We start from the raw sequence: 11,453 nt of genomic DNA, 5'->3' as shown, positions 1-11,453 counted from the left end.
CCAATGGTTCCAACAATTCCAGACATTTTTCATTTCTCAATAGGATCCTGATTGTCATTCACTTCAGTATTGTCCTCAACCACAGCAATATGTTCCTCAGTCACGTGATCTTCATTCACTTCAGTATTGTCCTCAACCACAGCAATATGTTCCTCAGTCACGTGATCTTCATTCACTTCAGTATTGTCCTCAATCACAGCAATATGTTCCTCAGTCACGTGATCTTCCTTCACTTCAGTATTGTCCTCAACCACAGCAATATGTTCCTCAGTCACGTGATCTTCCTTCACTTCAGTATTGTCCTCAACCACAGCAATATGTTCCTCAGTCACGTGATCTTCCTTCACTTCAGTATTGTCCTCAACCACAGCAATATGTTCCTCAGTCACATGATCTTCCTTCACTTCAGTATTGTCCTCAATCACAGTAATATGTTCCTCAGTCACGTGATCTTCATTCACTTCAGTATTGTCCTCAACCACAGCAATATGTTCCTCAGTCACGTGATCTTCATTCACTTCGCTCATTTAGCAGTTTTTAATTCCAAAGTTCGTCTTCACAGTTGAATAAATGTCCTTTCCTTTAATCAATGTACATTCCCACCTTTTTAATCAAGATGTTTCCCTGCTCCGACATCCATCTCGAGTCCTTTTCTGCCATCCATGACAATGCTAACTCTCTCTCTCTTAGCTAGCTCAACTCTGCACTTGCCTCTGCTAGCAATACACTGTGCTCTAACATTAGCCTAGACTGTACCACAGCAAATAACCGTTTTAAACAGTTGTAAAAACCAACTTCTTCCAGACAGAATAGTTCCTGTAGATTCAGACTTACTCATCGCCAATCTTTTGTTATGTTTTGTGGGTTTCATAAGCACGTCTGTATAACAATTCAATAATGATGAGACTGGAGACAGGAATCAGTTCAACCATTTATCTGGAACGTGATCATCTCAACACATACAAACCCCCATGATGCTCTGCGGCACAACCCCAATATACAACAAATACATAATACATAAGTAAATGGACAGTAAGCAAAACTCAGAGGACTTTAAATGTTTAGTTCTAGAAAGTAGGGCCATGGGACGGGGTCAGAAAGGTCAGTATGTTTGATAGCTGGTTACAGAGGTGACATAACAAGCATAAGGTCCATTATAACACAGTGGAGGTGGGAGCTATAAGCAGACATGGACAGTGAGACGGTGTGAGGAGGTCAGGGGTCAAACACTAGATCAGGACAGGTAGAAATGGCAGGGCTGGAAATGGACAGAGACACATTCTGATCATGGCTCAGACCTGACCTGAGACACCCAATCAGAAGATGTCATAACAAAGTCCTGACCTGAGACACCCAATCAGAAGATGTCATAACAAAGTCCTGACCTGAGACACCCAATCAGAAGATGTCATAACACAGTCCTGACCTGAGACACCCAATCAGAAGATGCCATAACACAGTCCTGACCTGAGACACCCAATCAGAAGATGTCATAACAAAGTCCTGACCTGAGACACCCAATCAGAAGATGCCATATCAAAGTCCTGACCTGAGACACCCAATCAGAAGATGCCATATCAAAGTCCTGACCTGAGACACCCAATCAGAAGATGCCATATCAAAGTCCTGACCTGAGACACCCAATCAGAAGATGCCATATCAAAGTCCTGACCTGAGACTTCCAATCAGAAGATGCCATAACAAAGTCCTGACCTGAGACACCCAATCAGAAGATGTCATAACAAAGTCCTGGCCAGTAGGCTATATGGGATTTCCTTTCATCAACATCCAGAACATTTAAATGAGGCATCTGTCAATAAAAAGTTACTTTAGAGCTTTAGTGAAAGGATGGAATGACTTAGTGTTACTACCATTTAGTGAAAGGATGGAATGACTTAGTGTTACTACCATTTAGTGAAAGGATGGAATGACTTAGTGTTACTACCATTTAGTGAAAGGATGGAATGACTTAGTGTTACTACCATTTAGTGAAAGGATGGAATGACTTAGTGTTACTACCATTTAGTGAAAGGATGGAATGACTTAGTGTTACTACCATTTAGTGAAAGGATGGAATGACTTAGTGTTACTACCATTTAGTGAAAGGATGGAATGACTTCAGAGTGTTACTACCATTTAGTGAAAGGATGGAATGACTTCAGAGTGTTACTAACATCATATCAAACATAAAACATTTACAACTGCTCTTTTTATTAACACTGAACAATAAAATAAACCCAACAAGATCTTACTGAGTCACATTTCATATAAGGACATCAGTCAGTTGAAATACTAAATACATTAGGCCCTAATCTACGGATTTCACATGCCTGGGAATACAGATATGCATCTGTTTGTCAGATACCTTAATCAAACAGTAGGAGTGTGGATCAGAAAACCAGTCAGTATCTGGTGTTGCCACCATTTGTCTCATGCAGCACGACACATCTCCTTCACATAAAGTTGATCAGGCTGTTGATTGTGGCCTGTGGAATGTTGTCCCACTCCTCTTCAATGGCCGTGCAAAGTTGCTGGATATTGGCGGAATTGAACACGCTGTCATACACATCTATCCAGAGCATCCCAAACATGCTCAATGGGTGACATGTCTGGTGAGTACTCAGGCCATGGAGGACTGGGACATTTTCAGCATCCAGGAATTGTGTCCAGATCCTTGTGACATCGGGCCGTTCATTATCATGCTGAAACATGAAGTGTGTGTGTCAGTGTGTGAGTGTCCTGTATGTGTGTCTAGTGTGTATTTGTCCAGTGTGTGTGTGTGTGTGTGTGTGTGTGTGTGTGTGTGTGTGTGTGTGTGTGTGTGTGTGTGTGTGTGTGTGTGTGTGTGTGTGTGTGTGTGTGTGTGTGTGCCAGTTTGTGTGAGAGTGTGTTCGGTGTCTGTGTGTAGTATTTGTGTCCAGTGTGTGTGTCCAGTGTGTGTGTCTAGTGTGTGTCCAGTGTGTGTGATGGCCAAGTATGTGTGTGTGTCCAGTCTTTGTGTGTGTCTGTGTTTGTGTGTGTGTCTGTGTGTGTGTGTGTGTGTGTCTTGTGTGTGTCCAGCATGTGTGTGTGTACCCATGTCCAGTGTGCGTGTGTGTTTGTCAGTGTCTCCTGACCCGTCCTGTCTCAGCCTCCAGTATTTATGCTGCAGTAGTTTATGTGTCGGGGGGCTAGGGTCAGTTGTTATATCTGGAGTACTTCTCCTGTCTTATCCGGTGTCCTGTGTGAATTTAAGTATGCTCTCTCTAATTCTCTCTTTCTCTCTTTCTTTATCTCTCTCGGAGGACCTGAGCCCTAGGACCATGCCTCAGGACTACCTGGCATGATGACTCCTTGCTGTCCCCAGTCCACCTGGCCGTGCTGCTGCTCCAGTTTCAACTGTTCTGCCTGCGGCTGTGGAACCCTGACCTGTTCACCGGACGTGCTACCTGTCCCAGACCTGCTGTTTTCAACTCTCTAGAGACAGCAGGAACGGTAGAGATACTCTGAATGATCGGCTATGAAAAGCCAACTGACATTTACTCCTGAGGTGCTGACTTGCTGCACTCTCGATAACTACTGTGATTATTATTATTTGACCATGCTGGTCATTTATGAACATTTGAACATCTTGGCCATGTTCTGTTATAATCTCCACCCGGCACAGCCAGAAGAGGACTGGCCACCCCTCATAGCCTGGTTCCTCTCTAGGTTTCTTCCTAGGTTTTGGTCTTTCTAGGGAGTTTTTCCTAGCCACCGTGCCTCTACACCTGCATTGCTTGCTGTTTGGGGTTTTAGGCTGGGTTTCTGTACAGCACTTTGAGATATCAGCTGATGTAAGAAGGGCTATATAAATAAATGTATTTGATTTGTGTGAGTGTCAGTGTGTGTGTGTGTGTGTGTGTGTGTCCAGTGTCTGTGTGTAGTATCTGTGTCCAGTGTGTGTGTGTCTGTGTATGTGTGTATCTAGTGTGTGTCCAGTGTGTGTGTGTGCCAAGTGTGTGTGTGTGTGTGTCCAGTGTGTGTCCAGTATTTGTGTGTCCAGTCTGTGTGTGTGTGTGTCTAGTGTGTGTCTAGAATGTGTGCCAAGTGTGTGTGTGTGTGTCCAGTGTGTGTCCAGTATTTGTGTGTCCAGTCTGTGTGTGTGTGTCTAGTGTGTGTCTAGAATGTGTGTCAAGTGTGTGTGTTTGTGTGTGTGTGTCCAGTGTTTGTGTGTAATATGTGTGTCCAGTGTGTGTGTCCAGTGTGTGTGTGTCCAGTGTGTGTGTGTGTGTGTGTGTGTGTGTCCAGTGTGTGTGTCCAGTGTGTGTGTGTGTGTGTGTGTGTGTGTGTGTGTGTGTGTGTGTGTGTGTGTGTGTGTGTGTGTGTCAGTGCGTGTGTGTGTGTGTCCAGTGTGTGTGTCCAGTGTGTGTGTGTGTGTGTGTGTGTGTCCAGTGTGTGTGTGTGTCCAGTGTGTGTGTGTTTGCCTGTGTGTCCAGTGTGTGTATCCTGTGTGTGTGTGTGTGTGTGTGTGTGTGTGTGTGTGTGTGTGTGTGTGTGTGTGTGTGTGTGTGTGTGTGTGTGTGTGTGTGTGTGTGTGTGTGTGTGTGTGTGTGTGAGTTCAGGTGTATCCCTCAATGACTGTCTGTTCTTCTGCTTACCACTACAGTGTGGAACATGGTGGAGAGAACACAATGAAACCTGGACTTGCAAGTGTTGACTGCTGTGAAGAATATGACAAAGAATAAGTCTTATTTCAAGTTAAGTCAAAGTCAAAGACCACTATCATTACTTACTTGGTCATATTAAATATCAGCTGTAGTTCTACAGAAGCAGAAATCAGGGACACCAACGTTTACAAAGAGTTGCTTTGACAATGTGTGTGTCTGTGTGTGTGTGTGTGGCGTGTACGTGTTACTGAAGAAATGTGTGTTTGTGTTCATGATGCATACAGGTGTGTGTATTCTGTGTGTGTATCCTGTGTGTGTTTGTGTGCACAGTGTGTGTGTCCTGTGTGTGTCAGTGTGTGTGTCCAGTGTGTGTGCAGTGTGTGTCCAGTGTGTGTGTGTGTGTGTGTGTGTGTGTGTGTGTGTGTGTGTGTGTGTGTGTGTGTGTGTGTGTGTGTGTGTGTGTGTGTGTGTGTGTGTGTGTGTCAGTGTTTGTGTCAGTGTGTGTGTCAGTGTGTGTATCAGTGTGTCTGACAAAGAGACACTGAGGAGTCAACCCACAAAAGCCTAAACCCTGGATAGAGGGGCTCAGTGAATGTGGAGGTGAATGTGATCAGGTGGTTCAGTGTGTCAGACGAGGCTCTATAGAAGGACAGAGTGCCGGCTGGCCAGTCCATATACGCTCCTACTCTGTGGGAGCTGGAGGAGTGGACGTCTATGGTAGTGTGATTATTATTGTGACAGGCAGAGTAACTGTTGTCAGAGCAGTCCAGACTCCAGGACTTGTCATTGTATCCAAGACAACAGTCATTAACCTCTCGTCTCCTGCTGATTCCTTTATATGTCACTCCTATAACAGCCCCTTCCCCACTCCACTCTACCTCCCAGTAACAGCGACCAGTCAGACCTTCTCTACACAGCACCTGTCCACAGTCCTCAAATCTCTCTGGGTGATCAGGATACGGCTGCTCCTCTCTCCTACATGTCACCTTTCTGTTCTCCTCAGACAGAGAGAGGTGTCTGTTTACTGTGTTTAGGTCCAGTGTGAGATCACAGACATCTGATGGATGAAACCAGACACAAAATTAGAAATCATCATCATTCACATTAGAAGGTTAAAGACTAGGGGGCGATATTTTCGTTTTTGGCTAAGAACACATACCCATTTGAAACTGCCTATTTCTCAACCCCGAAACTAGATTATGCATATAATTGTCAGATTAGGATAGAAAACACTCTGAAGTTTCCAAAACTGTAAAATTTTGTCTGTGAGTTAAACAGAACTGATATTGCAGGCTAAAACCTGAGGAAAATCCAATCAGGAAGTGACCCTGTTTTTGAAACCTCTCTGTTCCTATGCATCCCTATTGCCCATATAAAGGGATATCAACCAGACTTCTTTTTCTATGGCTTCCCTAAGGTGTCAACAGCCTTTAGACATAGTTTCAGGCTTTTATTTTGAAGAATGAGCGTGAACGACCACATTGCGTAAGTGGATAGGTGGGGGCTCTCAGAGTGACTTGTGCGCAAAAGAGAAAGGCAGCCATTGTTACTCCCGGTGTTATTGAAAAACCAACTGTCCCGGTTGATATATTATCAAATAGATATTTGAAAAACACTCTGAGGATGGATTATAAAAAACATTTGACATGTTTCTGTGGACATTATGGATGATTTGAAATTTTTGTCGGCGTTGTCGCGACCGCTCTTTCCGGTGGATTCCTGGGCATAACGCGCCAAACTAACGGAGGTATTTGGATATAAAAAATAATCTTTATGGAACAAAAGGAACATTTGTTGTCTAACTGGGAGTCTCGTGAGTGAAAACATCCGAAGATCATCAAAGGTAAACGATTAATTTGATTGCTTTTCTGATTTTCGTGACCAAGTTACCTGATGCTAGGTGTACTTATTGTTTTGTCGAGCGATCGATAAACTTACACAAACGCTTGTATTGCTTTCGCTGTAAAGCATAATTTCAAAATCTGAGACGACAGATGGATTAACAAAAGGCGAAGCTGTGTTTTGCAATATTGCAATTGTGATTTCATTAAATTATATTATATTATATACCTGTGGCAATAGGTATGCTAGTCAGCATTTCTGATGACAATTATCCCGGATCCGGGATGATTGGTTCAGAAATTAACTCACTTTTCACTAATTAATTTAATTTAATTAATTTAATGTAGATGTTTCTAGGTATCAAAAGGAGAAGTTAAGGTAACTTGAGACTTGTTGAATGATCATATGTTACACTGTATGGTAATATAAAACACGCTTAGTCACATTAATTACACACACACACACACACACACACACACACACACACACACACACACACACACACACACACACACACACACACACACACACACACACACACACACACACACACACACACACACACACACACACACACACACATTGTCTTTGCAACTCTTTGTAAACGTTGGTGTCCCTGATTTCTGCTTCTGTAGAACTACAGCTGATATTTAATATGACCAAGTAAGTAATGATGGTGGTCTTTGACTTTGACTTAACTTGAATTAAGACTTATTCTTAGTCATATTCTTCACAGCAGTCAACACTCACATTTTCTAAGCCCAGGTTTCATTCTGTTCTCTCCACCATGTTCCACACTGTAGCGGTAAGCAGAAGAACAGACAGTCATTGAGGGATACACCTGAACTCACACACACACACACACACACACACACACACACTGGACACACACTCACACACACACACACACACACACTGGACACACACACACTCACACACACACACACACACACTGGACACACACACACACACACACACACACACACACACACACACTGGACACACACACACACACACACACACACACACACACACACACACACACACACACACACACACACACACACACACACACACACACACACACACACACACACACACACACACACACACAAATACATTGTGGACACACACACACACACATACTGGACACACACACACACTGGACACAGAAACACACACACACACACACACACAGTCAGCATATAACCTTGTCCAAGTGGTGGTAAGAATGTTTGTCTTAACCAGCCTGATAAATCAAACATGTCTGATATGAACATTGACATAAATCCTCTACATACTTGAGTTTCTCCAGTCTGGATTGTGGATCCTCCAGTCCAGCAGAGAGCAGTCTGACTCCTGAGTCTCCTGGGTGATTGTAGCTCAGGTCCAGCTCTCTCAGGTGTGAGGGGTTTGACCTCAGAGCTGAGACCAGAGAAGCACAGCCTTCCTCTGTGACTAGACAGCCTGACAGCCTGCAAAGAGTCAAATCATATTAAAATCACACTGCTATTCTTTGGTGGTGATAATAGTGGCAGTATATTTTTTTAACATATTCAGATATATCTGTGTCCTGAAACCTGCCATATCTATTCATAAAATGAATGTATCATTATTAGAAATGACAAATGATCAAAGTATTGACTGCAGTTAGAAAAATGTATAGTACAAATATTTGAGTAGACTGACCAGACCAGTTTAAAAAGCAGTATCAGTCAAAAGACAGACAGTGAGGTATCAGATTTAGATTGTATTGAGTTTACAGTCCACACCATATCTATTTTGACAGTGAAGCTAACATTTTAAATGTGGCTCTATACTCCAACATTTTGGATTTCAGATCAAATGTTTCATATGAGGTGACAGTATATAATGTCACCTTTTATTTGAGGATATTTTAATACATATCTGTTTCACCATTTAGAAATGAAAGCACTTTATGTATCTAGTCCCACCATACTTTGATAATTTGAATAAGTCGTAAATATTCTGATCAATTTACTTATAGTGTATTAAAGTAGTCAAAAGTGTAGTATTTGGTTCCAAACTCATTGGTTGCATCTGCAGTTTGTTTTGGTTGTGTTTTGGGTTGTGTTTTTCCCAATAGTAACTGAACTGTGGATGATGACTGGAGTAATTTTCTGTCTAAGGGAGTAGATAACACGTTTCTAAACAATACTAAATTAATCCTGATTATGCCTTAATACAAATCATAAATAAATAATGAATAATAAAACTAAGAGTTGGTTTAAACAGATCTGAATCAGGAAACTAAGAGTTAGTTTAAACAGATCTGAATCAGGAAACTAAGAGTTGGTTTAAACAGATCTGAATCAGGACACTAAGAGTTGGTTTAAACAGATCTGAATCAGGAAACTAAGAGTTGGTTTAAACAGATCTGAATCAGGAAACTAAGAGTTGGTTTAAACAGATCTGAATCAGGACACTAAGAGTTGGTTTAAACAGATCTGAATCAGGACACTAAGAGTTGGTTTAAACAGATCTGAATCAGGAAACTAAGAGTTAGTTTAAACAGATCTGAATCAGGAAACTAAGAGTTGGTTTAAACAGATCTGAATCAGGAAACTAAGAGTTGGTTTAAACAGATCTGAATCAGGAAACTAAGAGTTGGTTTAAACACATCTGAATCAGGAAACTAAGAGTTGGTTTAAACAGATCTGAATCAGGAAAATAAGAGTTGGTTTAAACAGATCTAAATCAGGAAACTAAGAGTTGGTTTAAACAGATCTGAATCAGGACACTAAGAGTTGGTTTAAACAGATCTGAATCAGGAAACTAAGAGTTGGTTTAAACAGATCTGAATCAGGATACTAAGAGTTGGTTTGAACAGATCTGAATCAGGAAACTAAGAGTTGGTTTAAACAGATCTGAATCAGGATACTAAGAGTTGGTTTGAACAGATCTGAATCAGGAAACTAAGAGTTGGTTTGAACAGATCTGAATCAGGAAACTAAGAGTTGGTTTAAACAGATCTGAATCAGGACACTAAGAGTTGGTTTAAACAGATCTGAATCAGGACACTAAGAGTTGGATTAAACAGATCTGAATCTGTTTAAAGATAGAACTGCCAAAGGGGGTGGAGTTGCAATCTACTGTAGAGACAGCCTGCAGAGTTCTGTCCTACTATCCAGGTCTGTACCCAAACAATTCGAGCTTCTACTTTTAAAAATCCACCTTTCCAGAAACAAGTCTCTCACCGACGCCACTTGCTATAGACCACCCTCTGCCCCCAGCTGTGCCCTGGACACCATATGTGAACTGATTGCCCCCCATCTATCTTCAGAGCTCGTGCTGCTAGGTGACCTAAACTGGGACATGCTTAACACCCCGGCCATCCTACAATCTAAGCTTGATGCCCTCAATCTCTCACAAATTGTCAATGAACCCACCAGGTACAACCCCAAATCCGTAAACACGGGCACCCTCAACGATATCATCCTAACCAACTTGCCCTCCAAATACACCTCTGCTGTTTTCAACCAAGATCTCAGCGATCACTGCCTCATTGCCTGCATCCGTAACGGGTCTGCGGTCAAACGACCACCCCTCATCACTATCAAACGCTCCCTAAAACACTTCAGCGAGCAGGCCTTCCTAATCGACCTGGCCCGGGTATCCTGGAAGGATATTGACCTCATCCCGTCAGTAGAGGACGCCTGGTCATTCTTTAAAAGTGTAACGGTCGTCATATTTTTCCTCCTCCTCGAATGAGGAGAGGCGAGAAGGATTGGACCAAAATCCAGCGTAGGTGGAATACATGATGATTTTAATAATAATAATGAAGACGAAAATATACTTGAACAAACTACAAAACAATAAACGAAGTCAACAGACCTGAACAAACGAACTTACATAATAACACGAAGAACGCACGAACAGGAACAGACTACATACACGAACGAAAACGAAACAGTCCCGTGTGGTGCGACATACACAGACACGGAAGACAATCACCCACAAACAAACAGTGTGAACAACCTACCTTAATATGGTTCTCAATCAGAGGAAACGTAAAACACCTGTCCCTGATTGAGAACCATATCAGGCTAATAGACAATGAACCTAAACATAGAAACACATAACATAGAATGCCCACCCCAACTCACGCCCTGACCATACTAAACAAATACAAAAACAAGGAAAACAGGTCAGGAACGTGACAGACCCACCCCCCCCTCAAGGTGCGAACTCCGGGCGCACCACCTAAAGTCTAGGGGAGGGTCTGGGTGGGCATCTGTCCACGGTGGCGGCTCTGGCTCAGGACGTGGTCCCCACCCCACCATAGTCAATCCCCGCTTTCGTAACCTCCTCCTTATGACCACCCTCCAAATTAACCCCACTGGATTAAGGGGCAGCACCGGACTAAGGGGCAATACCGGAATGAGGGGCAACACCGGACTGAGGGGCAGCTCTGGACTGAGGGGCAGCTCCGGACTGAGGGGCAGCTCCGGACTGAGGGGCAGCTCCGGACTGAGGGGCAGCTCCGGACTGGCTGACGGCTCTGGCTGGTCATGGCTGGCTGACGGCTCTGGCTGGTCATGGCTGGCTGACGGCTCTGGCTGGTCATGGCTGGCTGACGGCTCTGGCTGGTCATGGCTGGCTGACGGCTCTGGCTGGTCATGGCTGGCTGACGGCTCTGGCTGGTCATGGCTGGCTGACGGCTCTGGCTGGTCATGGCTGGCTGACGGCTCTGGCTGGTCATGGCTGGCGGAAGGCTCTGGCTGCTCCTGTCTGGCGGAAGGCTCTGGCTGCTCCTGTCTGGCGGAAGGCTCTGGCTGCTCCTGTCTGGCGGAAGGCTCTGGCTGCTCCTGTCTGGCGGAAGGCTCTGGCTGCTCCTGTCTGGCGGAAGGCTCTGGCTGCTCCTGTCTGGCGGAAGGCTCTAGCGGCTCCTGTCTGGCGGACGGCTCTAGCGGCTCCTGTCTGGCAGACGGCTCTGAAGGCTCATGGCAGACGGGCGGCTTT

At 43.9% G+C, this 11,453-nt stretch overlaps 1 protein-coding gene and 1 long non-coding RNA gene across 2 annotated transcripts in view; both read right to left on the bottom strand.

The window, feature by feature from the left end:
• Positions 1-919: 919 nt before the first annotated feature.
• On the bottom strand, positions 920-1,936 carry LOC120040667. The gene is made up of 2 exons (XR_005475717.1): positions 1,345-1,936; positions 920-1,303 (listed from the first exon to the last, which is right to left on the bottom strand). It is a non-coding gene; the product is annotated as an uncharacterized LOC120040667 (long non-coding RNA).
• Positions 1,937-5,084: 3,148 nt separating this feature from the next.
• The window catches only part of LOC120040669 (NACHT, LRR and PYD domains-containing protein 3-like), a 45,847-nt gene continuing 39,478 nt past the window's right edge, over positions 5,085-11,453 (bottom strand). The window contains exon 10 of the mRNA XM_038985747.1: positions 5,085-5,674. Coding sequence (XP_038841675.1) covers positions 5,147-5,674 — 528 coding nt within the window. The 3' untranslated portion in view covers positions 5,085-5,146. The remainder of the gene's footprint in view (positions 5,675-11,453) is intronic.

This window comes from Salvelinus namaycush, unplaced genomic scaffold (genome assembly GCF_016432855.1).
Source record: "Salvelinus namaycush isolate Seneca unplaced genomic scaffold, SaNama_1.0 Scaffold371, whole genome shotgun sequence".
NCBI classification, from domain to species: Eukaryota; Metazoa; Chordata; class Actinopteri; order Salmoniformes; family Salmonidae; genus Salvelinus; species Salvelinus namaycush.
Note: the sequence above shows the minus strand (reverse complement) of the source record. Positions and strands in the feature narration are given on the sequence as shown.